At 42.6% G+C, this 16,731-nt stretch overlaps 1 protein-coding gene across 1 annotated transcript in view; it reads left to right on the top strand.

The window, feature by feature from the left end:
• STXBP6 (syntaxin binding protein 6) overlaps positions 1-15,908 on the top strand; it is a 140,477-nt gene extending 124,569 nt beyond the window's left edge. Inside the window, exons 5-6 of the mRNA XM_066611165.1 lie at positions 8,200-8,357; positions 12,296-15,908. Coding sequence (XP_066467262.1) covers positions 8,200-8,357; positions 12,296-12,319 — 182 coding nt within the window. The 3' untranslated portion in view covers positions 12,320-15,908. The remainder of the gene's footprint in view (positions 1-8,199; positions 8,358-12,295) is intronic.
• The last annotated feature ends 823 nt before the right edge of the window (positions 15,909-16,731 follow it).

Here is a 16,731-nt window from a genome sequence, read left to right on the forward strand (position 1 = left end):
ATACATGAACAAGGGTAAGGTTCCCTGTCAGTCATCCAAGTTCAGTGAATTGTAACAGCTTAAAATGCTCCATGTGGTTTGATTCCGTTAAGCTAATTTCAGACTTCGTGTAATAGGCTGTATAATTGTCCTCTTCCTATTAAAACATTTTAATGTACCCTGGGAGCTGGAGATAAGAATAGGCCCTCAATCTGGCTGTGGTTGTCGTAAGAGGCGACTCAACAGCCACCGGGTAGATAGGACTCGATAGCCTGGGAAGGCAGTTCATCTGAGAGAAGGAAAACTTTGATCCCAAACGTCCACTGCCTTGTGGCTACATCCAGTTATGGAAAAGGCTTCAGGAGTCAACCTCGAGGCAAAATCCGGAGCCGGAGTCCCTGAGGCAGTTCATGGCTGAACACAGTCACGTTCTGGCAACTCCTGCGATGCCACTGGAACCAACCGTATTGGCTTCTGCCTTTCCATTGGACCATTTCAGTGACGTGGAGTGGGGGGATTTGCCGCATGGGTAACAGTCTATCCTCCATATCTACTTTACCCAGGCTTCACACACTGGAGAGGACACTCTGTTCCAAAACCACCATTCAGAGTGCAATACCATAGTCTTCCGAGACTGAAGGATGCCAACAGACAGATTAAAACATTTATCTCAAAGTTTGTGTCTGTGGCTGCAGACCCACTCACTGTTTAGGCTGCTGTGTGCTCTTAGGTGGTGTTTCTCAAACTGTGGGTCGGGACCCTCTAGGTGGGTTGTGAGCCAATTTCAGGTGGGTCCCCATTCATTTCAATATTTTATTTTTAATATATTAGACTTGGTGCTACCCTGGTAAGTGACTGCATTTGGGGAAATGTCACAGATCTGTACGTTTAACAGGCTACTATGAAGATGCTTTTAACAATGATGGGACTTACTCCTGAGTAAGTGTGAATAGGTTTGCAGCCTAGGATTGTTAAAAATTTTCCGACTTGATGATGTCACTTCCAGTCATGACATCAGTTCTGGTGGGTCCTGACAGATTCTCATTCTAAAAAGTGGGTCCCGGTGCTAAAGGGGTGAGAACCAGTGCTCTTAGGGGTTAAGGGAGTTAAAAAGATTGCAGACTTTGTCTTAATATCATGGACAGCCCAGTCCAAACCCTAGTTTAAGCGGGCACAGACCTCCCTGCTCTGGCTCGAAGTGTCACAAATGTGCTGTAAGGCATGTTTGCAGTTGCTCAGGAGCAAGCTGGGCTGGTGCAAAGGCCCACGTTGGCTCAGACAAGCCAGATCCTGACCCTGCGCAAGCCAGCACAGGTATCTGTGCAGTGGGCGGCGCAGGGTGGGAGAGGGTGGTGGGAGGGCAATGTGAAGACAGGGAGAGGTGGAGAGGGCAGATTGGGCACAGGAGGGGGCAGGTTTGTTGGCAGCAGTGCATGCCATATATTAAACCCCCTCCCAGCTGGGCTGGCATTATATGAGCTTCCTGGATTTGCACCAACTAAATAGATGGTGCAGATCCAAGAAGCCCAAATAGGGATAGCTAGGGCTTTACTTGGGTAAGGGGAAAATATCCAGCTGCCTTCCGACCTGCACAGGATACAGCACAGGCCATGCAGCCTGGCTGTACCAGCACAGATAAGGATTGTGCTTCAAGTTACTCTGGCGTGCCCCTGCCCTATGTGTGAAAAAAGGCATAAAACCCTGAAATGAAGCAAAAAAAAAAAAAACCCACTTTAAGGAAAGAGCAAAATGTCTGTGCACTGTTTCAATATCCTTCAAAATTTATCTGTGAGTCAAACTGTTTTCTTGATAGCCTCGTTTTATCATAATTTTTACATACGTAAACTAAGGCTACCATCCTGTGCACACTTACTAGGCAGGAAGTCTGATTTCTTCAGACTCTAGCCCACAGGCTGGATCAAGTACCTTGCATAACCCCTTCCCGCTCCACGGGGGAGCCTCATGGTCGCGGCACCACTCTCCCCCGAACTGTGTCCTGGCTTGCCACATCTGCCTGGAAATCCGGACTCAATGGCTGCCAGGGAGACAGACCTCAGGCACGGCAAGCTGGGCTCAGTTTGGGAGAGCAGAACGGTAAGCACCATTCACACCTGGGAAGCCTATCCCAGCACACAGTGGTCTCCACTTTGGAGACCGTGTTCTAGGATAACATCCATCATGCATAAAGTCTTTAAAATATGGACATGGGAAACAGTTGTCCATTTTTTGTTGAGCAAATAACCAACTGACTGTTGTAGCAAGTAAATGCATAAGCTTTAAAATGAGTTGGTCAAATGGGAAAAGCTTTAATTAAGCTCATGTCAGTTTTACAAAAATCAAATTTTACTTGTCTGAGAGACTTTGCTTCCCTTAGCTCATCAATTTCTTAGATAGCTGAAATTCAAATTGGTTAAATGGCCTTTCATTAAATAACCACAGCACAGAAAACATATTTGTACTACTGTATTCTCTTTCCAGTCCTTCTGCCTTACCAAATAAACACCAATTTAAGCTTTGTCTAAAATAACTACACTCCACATAGTGTGAGGCACACAGATCACCCATGAGCACAAACTAATAGCAGGGATACTGGGATGTCATGGATGGTTCACAAGTATTCTAATGCCGAAGGGACAGAATAGCTGAATGTCAAAAATAATTTCAGTTGCTGTAGCTAACCTATAACTCTCCCCCAGTGTACTAATTCTAGAATTATATGGGGGAGCTTTCAAATTATGACCCTCCCCCACAGTCCAAAATGTGTTAGTCCATAAAAAGTCAATCTTTTTCGCACCGGGTACCACATTTTAGAATGACAGTCTGTCAGTTCCCATTGGAAGTGATGTCATTAATCTGGAAGTGATGTCATAGCTCAGAGTGACATCATCAAGCAGGAGCTAGTATGTTTGTTCCCTAGTTATTAGAAGATACAGGCATGTTTTCCTTGGGAAGCCTGAAACCAGATGTACGGATATATATGGGGTTTATGTGACTCTAGGTCTGAATTAGTGTATTTTTGAAGTGGAAAGGGAACCAGCTCTGTGATCAACTGATGAAAGGCTGGTCAGCGCTTAGAAATCAGCAGCATACGTGCTTCTCTGTTCCTCTTAAATGCATATTTACTAGAGCTGCAGGCTTTAATCAATTTCATCAGTGTTGAATGCCTAAGTAATGGGAGGCTCATTTTTGCTATTCTGTTTGAACAAAACTTCATCTGTTGAATTTCTCTTTGCTCAGCAGCTATTAAAAGCACAGATGTCATGGTAGAAGAAGACATGGCAACCCTCTCTGTACACCAGTGATGTGTGTTGCTGCTCTTTACATCATTGTAACCACTGTGAGCCCGTAGTTGCTGAGATCATTAGTATGCCTGATAATTTTTTTATTTTATTTTACCTACTGGGGATAAAACGTATTTAATAATTTCAAGTACCCTAAGAAATGTTCCCTAGTCTATTTTCATGTGGAAATGCCAGACTGCTATTACAGAAATAGAATGCTTAATAGCCCACTGTTTACAACAGAAACTGGAGTATTCTTGTTTGAGTAGATGAGATGTTGTCACAACACAAATGAATTTTGCTCCAGAGTGGCAGGGGAGTCCAGAAAGCAGGGCCTCCTCTCTGACTCACAGCTGCGGATTATGAGACAGCTCAGGCTGATATTGTCACTTGCCGGGAAATAAATGAGACAGGTTTTCCAAGGAGTAGACTTTGATTTGAGACCTTTTGTATCTGATAATATTACAAAGCATTTTGTTTTGAGAGGAGCAGCCACATCCCAAATTACACAGGCCTACAAAATTGAGGGTCAGAAAATTTTTTCCCAAACTTGATGGTAGTTTGATATGAATTTGGGGTGCCGATTCCAAAAAATGACATCCATTTTGCCCTATCACATCTAGTTTTGGAGATACAGTATAGCCTCATTGGTGAATGGTTCAATCAGCTTCCTCATGAGGAAGCCATGGTGTAGGCTTCCTCATGAGGAAGCTACTTGAACCATTCACTAAAAAGGCTATGCCGTGTCTTCAAAACTAGACGTGATAGGGCAAAACGGATGCCATTTTTGAAATCGACACCCCAAATATACCCAGGAATTGATGTAACGTTTAAGGAAGCAAAATGCATGTTGGCCTGTGTTATTAGTGTCCGTAGTACAAAGTTCCTGGAGCCCGTACTGTGATTTGCCAATGGACCACACAGCCAGGACCAGCATCCGAAGATAGTCGCACTCTTTCTTTTAAATACAGATACTTTCCTGAGCAAATTTTGTGTGTGATTTTGCATGCTCAGAATATTTTGATCAGTTTCTATATACGTTGCACATTTGGACTAGACATAATTAAAAGTCAAAATAATCTTTCCAGACAAACTACAGCACTGTAGATATAGTCTTTGAGACCATTAGTGCAATACAAATTGCCCCCAAAGCCTTTCCTTTACGAGGGCACCTGTGCAATTTCCACTGTTTTGAAGGCTGATCTAGGCTGCAATCCTAACCACACTTTCCTGAGAGTAAGCCCCATTGAACAAAATAGGACTTGCTTCTCTGTAGACCTGGCTAGGATGATGCCCTTGTGGAAGTCAGTATTGGCATCAAATGCTTCCATCAGAGCTGAAAACAGAAAATGGCCCATCAGGTCCACCTGAAGTTCACCCCATCTCAACACTAGGGTTGCCAGGCCTTCAGGATTAGCTAGAGTAGGGGTGTCAAACTCATTTCATACAGCAGGCCAAATAGCGTTCATGATGCCTGCTGAAGACTGGAAGTGATGTCATAAAGCAGGAAGTGATTTCATTAAACCAGTTATGACCAGAAATAAGCAATTTTTTCTCACCTAGGAACTCAGCTGCAAATGACAAAAAAGAAAATATGCAAATCTTGATCGTATTTTCAAGATATGGAAGTTTCCAATTATCACATAGGTGGCCCTTTCAGCAGTGACACCCCGGCACTGCTCAGCAGCTGATGATGGTGCTTGGGGGGGGGGGGGGCAAGGGCTGGATAAAGAGCTTCTGGGGCTGCATCCTACCCACTGGCCTTATGTTTGATAGCCCTGAGCAGGAGTCTCCAAAAATCACCATCAACCTACCGGTGACTGCTGAAAATAATTAAGAACATAAGAAGAGCCCCACTGGATCAGGCCAAAGGCCCAGCTTTCTGGATCTCACAGTGGTCCATCAGATGCCTCAGGGAGCATCCAAGAGACCTGTATCCTAGTGCCAATCCCTTGCAGAATTGTGGAGATTTTAATAGGGCATTCAAACATGTTGATCATATTGGGAAAAAATATCTCCAGAATAGTTTCAGCCTGAGTTAGCAACCCTAAACTTACTTGTAATCATGTCAAAAAGGTACTTTTTTTTTTTTTAAGAGGACATTGATGGACTGTGCTTAGCTGTTTTTCTAGTAACACTAGGTTATCCTTTATGTTATGGTTCAACATTGATTGCGAGTGTGCAGATTTTTCTGACATTAATGAACACGAGGGACAGTGTTTGATTCCATGAGTACATGATGTTAGTATGAAGGACATGACGTTGAACATATCAGTTTCAGTTAGAGAACATAGATTATTGAAGGGATACTACTGTAAGAATCCAGAAAATGTGGTTTATTTTAAGATATCCCTATCTTAAGAATGAAATATATAGTGAGGTCTTCCTTCTGTATTCCTTAGATATGTGTTATGTCTTTTGGAAAGCATGATTAGTAAAGTCAATTATTAGAAATTACTCAGAATATTCTGGAAGCTATGTAGATTGAACGCGAATGTTCTTTGACATAATAAAGTAAAAACAAAGATGCATACGCAATAATTAAAAGGTTACTGATCAAGGCATTTGAATAGTCAGAGACAAATATTTTCTGATAAAGTTTGTAGACAAAGGGCGCAATCCTAACCAGGTCTACTCAGAAGTAAGTCCTATTTTGTTCAGTGGGGCTTACTCTCAGGAAAGTGTGGTTAGAATTGCAGTCAAAGAGGTTTATCTGTCTCAGCAAACATAAGGCGAAAAATGGACTCTTCATCATGTATTAAAAATGCATGCCTACGTTTAGCCATGTTAATTTTTTTTTTTTACCATATGTTGCATTTAAATATAAAATAACATTTTGTGATAACAAGTGTTATAACATTGGTTCAGGCCAATGGAATATGTAACTGAGAGTATTTTGTGATGAACATTTGTCTCGGGTTTCACTTTATAGCCTCCATCCAGCAAGCATACAAATGGAGACTCATAACTAACAATAAGGCAAACTGTTGTCAGTAGTGTAGCTAGAAGGGGAAAGAAGCACTGAGTTTTGCAGGCACCTGAACTTGAGAGCCATTCTGGCAGTGGGAGCAAAATAGATATGTATGCCTCCGTTTTGCTCCCACTGCCTGGAATGGCTCCGAGGGGGAGGGGCTACTTGCATGGCATGTTTAGGGCACGAAAGACTTAGTGCTTTGCACCCCCTCCAGCTGTGCCACTGACTGTTGTGCAGTTTGGTATTTGGCTAGTTTTAATCACAGTGATGGTTGGTGAAAGGTGATAGCACATTACTTATATTGGAAAATGTGTATCCTGTGGAAGTCACGGTACTAAAAGTCCATACCGAAGCTGGATAGGGCAGTTCTGAAAGTGGAGTGACAAAGAGTTTCCTCTGTAGTCTACAGTCCATGTAGAGAACTTTAAATCTACTCCTTCATATCAACATACAAAATTATGCATGGGAAGATATACAAAATTATGAGACATACATGGGAAGGATAAAGTAGATAGAGAAATGCTCTTTACACTCTCACATAACACCAGAACCAGGGGACATCCACTAAAACTGAGTGTTGGGAGAGTTAGGACAGACAAAAGAAAATATTTCTTTACTCAGCGTGTGGTTGGCCTGTGGAATTCCTTGCCACAGGATGTGGTTATGGCATCTGGCCTGGACGCCTTTAAAAGGGGATTGGACAAGTTTCTGGAGGAAAAATCCATTACGGGTTACAAGCCTTTTTGTGTATGTGCAACCGCCTGATTTTAGAAATGGGCTATGTCAGAATGCCAGTGCAAGGGAGGGCACCAGGATTCAGGTCTCTTGTTATCTGGTGTGCTCCCTGGGGCATTTGGTGGGCTGCTGTGAGATACAGGAAGCTGGACTAGATGGGCCTATGGCCTGATCCAGCAGGGCTGTTCTTATGTAACAGAGTAGAAAAGAGAGCCTTACGTTCAACACTTTCTGTGTGAACAACTCGCACACAGACATCTTTTCATTTAGTGTATTATGGGTTATTCCGGGTGTAACTGTTGTTCTTTTGAATGGACGGAGGAGGAAAGTAAAAGAGAAAAACCAAAAAGGATGTGGTAGAATATGAAAAGGGCTTCATCTGATGGCAGATAAAGTAGTAGGTCTTGTTATAGGTTTTCACCAGGTCAACTTAGGGCCCAATCCTATCCAACTTTCCAACACCGATGCAACCGCAGTGCAGCTCCGAGATAAGGGAACAAATGTTCCCATGCCTTGAGGAGGCCTCTGTGACTGCCTCCACACCCCCGGATGCAGTGCATACCCCATTGGTGCAGCAGCACCGGCACTGGAAAACTGGATAGGATTGGGCCCTTACTATCCTTCATATATAGATAGAAATGTTGATCATAAATGCTTTGCAGAAAACTCTCCATGTGTCACTTTTCTAGAGGTGTGAAATTACAGGAAGAAGTAGGCCAATGCCCAGGATTAGGATGGGATATATATATAATATATATATTATTCTTTTTTTTAAGAGGAAAAAAATGAGCCAGCCCTAACATTATTGCAAAATATAGATCAAATTCAAAGGGTTTTGTTTGTCAAAGGGTTTAATTTTAGCAGAAGATAATTCTACTGGTTCAAGGAGAGGGGAGTGGACCAGTGATGTTTTTCAGATTCCCCTCAGATGCTGCAGCTCTTTGTACCAGATCCTTCATGATTGGGGATTGAGGGGGCAAGTAACAGAGGTATACATTATTAATGGGGTGCAAAACACACTTACGCTTGCAGAACCCTAGTTGAAGTTCTTACAGCCCAATCCTATGCATTTCTACTCAAAAATAAGTCCCATTGTAATCAACAGGGCTTACTCCCAGGTAAATGTGCATCAGATTGCTGCCTTAGATTACCAGCTTGATTTCCCCCTTTCCCCTCATTTTACATAAGTTGTCTGCTTTCGGTTTCTAACCGTGTGTGCTACTTTTTCAGGAAACAGTATACTACACTCAGCAGCAGACAGTGTGACCAGCGCGGTACAGAAGGCAAGTCAAGCTTTGAATGAGCGCGGGGAACGATTAGGTCGAGCAGAAGAAAAGACAGAGGACATGAAGAACAGTGCGCAGCAGTTTGCAGAAACTGCACACAAGGTAGGGAATAGCTTAGAGCAGTGGTTCTCACACATTTAGCACTGGGACCCACTTTTTAGAATCACAATCTGTCGGGACCCACCGGAAGTGATGTCATGGCCGGAAGTGACGTCATCAAGCAGAAAAATTTTAACAAATCTAGGCTGCAAACCTATCCACACTTACCCAGATAAGTCCAATTTACTATCAATGTTAAAAGAATATACACAGTAGCTTGTTAGTAGCACAGGTCTGTAACATTTCCCCAAATGCAGTCACATACCATGGTAGCATCAAGTCTAATATATTAAAAATAAAATATTGAAATGAATGGGGACCCACCTGAAAATGGCTCACGACCCACCTAGTGGGTCCTGACCCACAGTTTAAGGAAACACTGGCTTAGAGGCAACGGAAATCTCTTTTCCATGCCAGTGACATCTATGACAAGCAGAACCCATCACGGTATCAGTGGGTACTGACCAACCACTGGATAGAATTTCCCCCTGCTCCGAACTGGGATTACGATTTTGATCCCCTACCAAAAAATTATGTGGGGAGATAGGACATTGAATAAAACTCAGCTCCTATTCCAGGGAAAAGTATACCTGGATTTCAGATCTTCTGTCATCAACATAAATTATTGCACTGTGCAACTCAAAATGTATGAAGAGTTAATATAATACATTTTAATAGAACTTAACTGCAAAACTCAGGTGAGAGACAGAAGAGGGGGGATTCCCAGTGACCCCTGTTTTGATGGGGAATGCGTGTGCATGTTATCTTGTATGTTATCTTGTATGATGTAGCATAATTTGCAAGTTCTCCCTTTTAAGGGGCCCCAAACTCATATTCACAAATGCTACAACAGGCCCAGATTCTGACTTGGACAACTTACAAAAGAAATTTGAGGGCAGCAAGAACAGCCAAGCAAACATTAGTGGCCAGCGAGCATCTTCTTTTCTCTGTTCTTTCCCTCTTTTTCAGTCTCTGTCCTTCGGTAAGACTAGACTTGGTTATGAGGCTTAGGTTCATTTCCTCCTCAGCGGCTTTTTCCAGGGAAGTAGTAGGGACACTCCCACTTCTGAAGTCATCCAACACTGATCCAGACACCAATTTGCTCCTTGCCTCTAACAGAAAGCTGTGCTATGCCAGAGTCCTCCAGGCATCCTGAAATACTGTTCTTTAACCCATTTCTACCCAGCCCACAGGGGTACACATTTGATTCCTGTTGCATATATGCAATGTTGGGCAGAAATGGTTTAAAAACAAACGTTGTCATCTTTTCGTCACTATTTTGTTTGTTTTTAGCATTGTGTATTTATTTTGTACTTATGTTTTAAAATTTAGAGTAATGACCAAGAGTGAATTTCGGTGTCTGGTTCTCTTCCCCAGCCCCCTTCAGTAGCAAACTAATTCTTACTCATCCTCACGTTAAACGCTTTGAAGCGTAATTATTACGAGGCGTAACCAGGAGCCCCGGGGTCCAGGACAGTGATGTCACAATGTCACATGACATAATGTCACTTCTGAGTTCTCCCTGGAGGATGAGGGGTTCCCTTTGGGGAGCTTCCATAGGAGAGGAACAGGGGGCGCAAAGCCGCCAACACCTCCTCTACCAGGGAGAACCCAAAAATGACTGCCTTACTTGCACCCCTGCCAGCATATCGCCCCTCAGGCTCCAACCTAGTTATGCCTCTGCTTTGAAGTGATCTCGCAAAGAACAGTCACTGTTGCAGAAGTCAGTTGTACAAGTTGCCCGTTCTTATGCTCTGTATCCGATACTAATTTATGAACAGTCTGAAATGTAAAATGCAATTTTTCTGGTAAAACCTTAAAGATGATGTCCATTCAGGGGTGGGTGGGTGGGTGTGTGTGTGTGTGTGTGTGTGTGTGTGTGTGTGTGTGTGTATTTTAAGGGATATAGTGAATATTTGTGCTTCAGCAATTTCATTTCAGAGGTGCAGGTGAAACAAATCATTTTTAAAAAGTGGCCCAAATGCGGTGGTATTTAATAGAGATATCAGAAGCTGAGAAAAATATTGCAGCTGGATGCTGGGATGCTTCTCAGTGACAAACTACATGTCAAGTTAATTTACGTATGAAATGGAGAAGATGTGATGAGAGACACTTGCTGGCACATCCCAAAAATAAACTTTGCCATGTCTCTCAAAATAGCTAGATGGTAACTTGCCAGTAGAGATGAGAGTGAATATTGGAAGATGCAGCTGTTTACTTGCTGGGTTTCTCAAAGTTATTACAATTTTTTTTTAAAAAAAAAAAAAAAAAAAGAGATGTTAAAGCACACAAAGAAGGGTAAACTTTGTCGTTGGTGCCCCAGCTTCTGCAATCTTATAACACAGTATCTCAAGGTTAAATTTCATTCCATGCAGGAGCCTGGCTTGCTCCAGGAACAAAATATTGATTGTGGGTCTAGTTTGAATCTAGAGAGAATACTCTAGGTATGCACTAGGAGAAGGTATATTCAGTAGATTTCATTCATTAAAAATTGGTCACTGTGTTTAATAAAGTAGCACAAGTTAAACCTAATTGCAGTCTGGTGTCTTCGCTGGGGGCTGTGAGCGTAAATAGAATGCTAGATGCAGGGAGGTGGTAGCGAAATGCAAATATCTTGTGGTCTTGCGTGTGCTCCCTGAGGCATCTGGTGGGCCACTGTGAGATACAGGAAGCTGGACTAGATGAGCCCTGGGTCTGATCTAGCAGGGCTCTTCTTATGTTTACTATGTCAGATTGCCCACATCACTACAAAAATTGTCTCTTTTCAGAGACAATTTTTCTCTAAAAATTTGTCTCTGTTACTCGCATCTGTGGAGAGTGTGCATATCCAACAACTAGCTTTAAATTCAGCACACGCTGAAACAAATTCTCCTACAATGTAAATTGTATACACTGACTCCTTGAGTACCAGGTGTGCTTTCTCTAGGTGTCACTGGCTCCTTGGTGCTGTCGCTCTTGTGCAGTACATCCCTTGGTGGTGCTCTTGTCGAGGTGTGATTGCTCTGGGCCAGCAAGAGACAGACGTTTCAAGCAATGTGTTTTTTACTTCCATACATACATACCTTGGGAACATAGCCACTATATAGATAGGGAACAGTGTATTGTGAAAGTACAGGTTGTGTCACGTTATCCACTGATTTGGCATTCACTGATTTGACTCACCACTGATACTGGGGTCTACCTTTAAATGCCTTGTAACAAGGAAAAAGCACCAAAATCAAATTTCCTATCTTCACGCTGTTAAATAGTTATAGTTCAATTCCACTAGATTCCATTATTCACACCATCTAGTGGCAGAATGCCGTATAGCGTTTATACCAATTCATTCTGGGGCAACAACAGAGGAGCAAGAAACCTGGAAGTGGGTCTTTAAAGCTGTTTTTCTGCTGATTTGCTATCCTCTGATTTTTTTTTCTTTTCAGTTCACTGAGGGTTCCGAAACGGAACCTCAGTGGATAATGAGGCATGACCTGTAGTCTCAAAACACACTCCGGCTTGTAGTTATAAAGCATCAAAATCTAGTGATGGCTGCAGGGTGGAAGGCTTAGGTGATTCCAGAAAGATCTGGGCTTGGGGCAAGGTGGAAACGATTTCGTTTGTAAATTTTTTTTTTTAAAGGTGAAAATTAGTTGCAGAGTTTCTCTAAACATTTAAACTGCATATGAAGTTTTCATAAATGAATAGAATTTTAAAGTAATTTTTAACTTCCTGGTTAAGTATCGGCATCTTTATTTCCTGTACTAAAATTCCAAGAGAGGGCAAGCAGCTAGACCTCTACCATTCATACCATACTGAAGGAATGGTTAGTGTAGGTCATGCAACTGTTGTATGAGAAAGTTTGCTTCTGTTTCGACCCAGTAAACATATTCCTGCATTTTATATACAGCATTTCAAAGTCTAATTCATTAATTTGATACCTTTCTTTCTCTTTTTTTTCCCAGCTTGCCATGAAGCACAAGTGTTGAAAATGCCTAATGTGGAGCTCTTTCCAAGAGGACCTGGAAAGCTAGGTTCATTAATCTTTTACAGGAGATACGACCACATGTCTGCTTCTTCCTACAGTTCAATGAAACCCAGTTATTTCAGTTACTCTGTAGGGAATAAGTTGCATTCCTACATTTTTCTATCGCTAAGCAATTCTGCAATATCGCCAAACTTTTTATTATTATTTAAAAAAATTTTTTAAAATGTTGTTTAATGTGGAAATTGGACCAAAGGACATACTGAACTGCATTATTTTTGCAATATGCCCAGTATTAAGCAGGAAGGTTTAAAATTAGCTGCCAGAAAGATTACCAAATGAAACTAAAACTCAAACCATTTTCATAATTCTGTGTCAAAACAATTTTTGGGTTACCTGGCTCTTGCCTGCTAACACTAAACAAAGCAAAATGATTTGCTGTGACAAACAGCTTAGTTTCTCATGTCTGCCATTCTTAGTAAACATATTTTGCATGTGTCGTCACCAGCATTACAAAGTGTGCATCTTGACTTGGGGTGTCACCCTGCTGTCAGTGCTCCACTACAGTTTAAAAAAAAAGTGTTTTTTATAAGCTGTCTTGATTTATTTGGACTATGTAATAATATTGTGAAGAATTCGTACTTGATAAGACTTAAAATGTAGGTTGGTTAAATCTCTAAACGTCTCTACCTGCATCTGGAATTTAGCAGTCAAATATAAAATAAAAATTGTATGATGTCAATAAAATGACTCTTCCCTTTTATAAATGTAGTATTTTCTTAACCCTTCTTTATCCATATTGTATGATCCAAGATTCTAATACATCCACACATTTTGCCACACTTGCTGCAGTTTTGCTTATCCTGGGGCCCAAATTGTGCATTACATTCAATGAATCTTAATTTGTTTGGAACCGGCCAAAAATAACCATGGAAGCCAGGCCAGTTCAGTTCTGCTTGAAAATTCACCCCCAAACACCGAAATTCCTCGCAGTGGAAAGCAGGTCTGTCCGAAAGAAGACCCTCTGCTGTCACAGACACTGAGGGCAAAAAATTGGACATGATGTGCATCACTTCTGTCATGAACAAAAATATAGCCCACTTCCACTGTTGTGTGGTGAGATGTCAATATATTCTCTGGGAAAAGGTGGCGCCATTCTCTCACAGGCCATTCTGGTGCAAACTTCCAGAGGATGAGTGGAAGTTAGTTAATGTCTACCAGTTTGAGGCTTCTAAGGTTGCCCCAGAAGGGTCTGTGCCCCGATTTCTCAAGGAAGCAGCTACCCCATGCAAGTCTCTGTAAATATGGGGCACAAAGACAGGAGGCTGTGGTGTGGAATGGTAAGTCTTCACTCCCTCTGCGCCACACCCAGAATAATTATTCTGGAGTGCCTGATCCGGGCCATGGTTTGACAACCCATGATCTAATGGAATGCTCACCAAAACTATGGCAAGTCTGATAGCATTGAGAAGGCTACCCACGCCCAAGGCACATACTTTTTCATAGAGTTCCCCCACTCAGGTGCATGGATTGAATGCTCAATCAAAACCTTGGAATCTTCTCTGGTCAGCTCTTTTTGGCAGGAGGGCCACATCATCTCTCTGACACTGTTGGGGGCTGGGAAAAAAATAATTAATTTACATTTAAAATTTAAATAAAGTTACTTAAATGAATGTATTAGAGATGGAACTTGTATGAATGAATTAAGGTCTCACGATAGCTCAAGGCCTATAAAAGACCTTGCACAAAGCAAGATTGGCCTTTCCTTTGCCGCCACTGCGGCTTCACAGACATGAAATAGCAAGCAGCGGAGGGAGCCCGCACCTTGCACAAGAGGTCAAACAGTTGGCCGTCATAGTCAGAGTAGTTACGTCAGGCCAGCGCAGGCTCCAGCAAGTCTCCGCAGGGCCAGAGACTCATTGGAGACTGGGGGCTCACCTTGGGCCCTGAGGGCTGCATATGATCCCAGGTCAGGGTGTGAGCACCCCTGATCTGGAGCTATGTGTGAATGGGGCAACATCCACTTGGCATCCTGCCAGCTGCCACGTGCACATACGTGGTTATATACAGCCCTCAGTCCTGTGTCCTCAGCATAATGCAAAAGCAGATCCCACATGTCCACAACTGCTGGTGAAGAGAACATCAGTGCAAATGAAAAGTGCTGATACTGTTGACTGTATCTGATCACAAAAATGCTGCTAAATTCCAGATCTTCTTCATGGCTCAGACAGAGTCATTATTTATTATGATGCCACTATTTATTGGGCGGGGGCAGGGCGGGGGGGGGGTTGTACGTATTTGCATTTCAACTTAATGACAAATTTGGCCCCTCGTCAATATAGGCCTTGTTTTCAAACCACCAAACAACCTGCCAACCATTTGACCAACTTGGTGCATCAAAAAAGTAGATTTTAAATTTTATTTCACTCCTGCTACTCAGTCAATTTTAGGCAAGTGGTATTTTCATAGGATAATTAGAAGGAGGTGCTCTGACATCCCATACTGAAGATAAACTTAACAGTGTTAAAAATGTCCTCCTGGAGCATAGCTGTAGTATAATACCTCTAGTAGTAGATATTTGTGTACATAAAGTATACAGTAATTCAGGTTAATGTTTCATATTGAAGAATGTATTTGTAAAACGTAACAAGGTCAATAGGGTCCTTATTACCTTTTTTTTAAAGTTCTGCAAAGAATAAACATGTGTTGCTCGACTGTCATTCTGCGAGATCAGTCTCAGCCGCCTATTTCTGTGGCTAAAAACAAAAAGGTGTGCATTAATGTGAAAATATTAACAGAACCTGCTCTCTAAATAAGTGATCTTAAAGTTTGTTTTGCTTTAGTATGCCAAAACTGTAATTCTTGCTGATATGTTTATTTCTCAAGAGTCCCAAGGGTGTAGATTTTTTTTTTCTTGCCATCAAACAAATGTAGATCCCTCTGATTCATCTTTGAAAATCCCATATTTGTCATTAGATGTTTTTAACTGTGACAAAACCCTCTTCTACATTATTTGGTTGTTTAAGTCTGATTGGATGTAAACGCACATTACCTCTTATAGAAGATAATTATTGATTCCATCCCTCCCTTTCGGGGGGGGGGGGGGAATCCAGCTCTACTGAGCTGTGTGGGTAACTGAGGTTGAATTGAGGGATCTATTCATACAACTGTTTTCTGGTGATGACTGGGGTGGTTGCTAGAGTTTGGTTCCTAGTGGTTTGAGCCTTGGAACAAGTGAGTCAGGTGCATCCAAGTATATAGCTGCATTTGTCTCTCGCCTTGCTTTAGCTACAGAGAGTTGCTTTAGAGTCCAACAGGCAAGACTTTACCTGTAGTTGCCATATAATCTGGTTAGAGCTTGGTATCTGCAGGGGATCTGTTCCCGGACACCAAAATTAAATCCACAGGTTGTGATCCAACAGGGCCTTCAGATGTGACTGGAACTGTTCTGATGCCCCTGGAACTGCCCTTCCTATGCTTCTGGGGGCCTTTCTGACAGCCTGTACGGGCATCAGAAGGCCCTCTGGGGGTGTTTAATGGGCATGGAAGTTCCCTTTAAACATCTTTGAGGGGCTTTGTGAAGCTCACAGAGGCTGTACGCAGCCTCTGTGGGGCTCAAAAAGGCTCCCGGATGCAACCGGAGAACATCTCCAATCACATCCAGGAGCCTTTCTGAGCCCCACAGAGGCCGCATATGAACCGGAGAACATCTCCGGTCATGACTGGGAGCTCAGGTTCAGCCTTCCACAACAAGTTCAATATTTATGAGTCATGAATCTGCAGATTAGAGGTTGGACTTGTATATGAATTAGGCCCTAACTTGAGGTGCATGGATGTGTCTGCATGAGATCTCAGGACTGATTCAGACATGATTCTCCCCCTTCCCCCCCCAGTGCATGGTTCACTTGGTGAGTCACCGAAGTGATCCTTTGGATCTCTCTCACCTTCATAGAAACACAATACACGTAGTCTATAAAGTAATGCACAGCTCCATATGTTATCATTAATATTAAGAATTTTTATTTGCTGCTCTGACAAAAAGTTGTTCCCAAAGCTGTTTACATAGTCCTACCTGCACTGTCTGTCCTTCCTGCATGTGTCCCCCCCCCCTAAGATGACCCATACAAATAAGGCCCATATATTATGATTGGTGTAGCTGGAGGGGGGGCAAAGCACTCAGCCTGGCAGGGAGGTGGGTGAGCGGCCCCTCCCTTCGGAGCCATTCCTGGCGGGGGGGGCAAAACGGAGCCCCCCCTCCAGCTACATCACCGATTATGATCTATGTTGCAGGTGTGTTTGGTACATGCAGAAAAGCATGTGTGAACCAGCCCACAGCTGTGCACACAGTCCTTGCATATATTCACACATGCACCCCTTTTTTTTTCTCTGCTTTCCTCTTCACAAAGGCTGCAGCTT

Source organism: Tiliqua scincoides, chromosome 1 (assembly GCF_035046505.1).
Source record: "Tiliqua scincoides isolate rTilSci1 chromosome 1, rTilSci1.hap2, whole genome shotgun sequence".
NCBI classification, from domain to species: Eukaryota; Metazoa; Chordata; class Lepidosauria; order Squamata; family Scincidae; genus Tiliqua; species Tiliqua scincoides.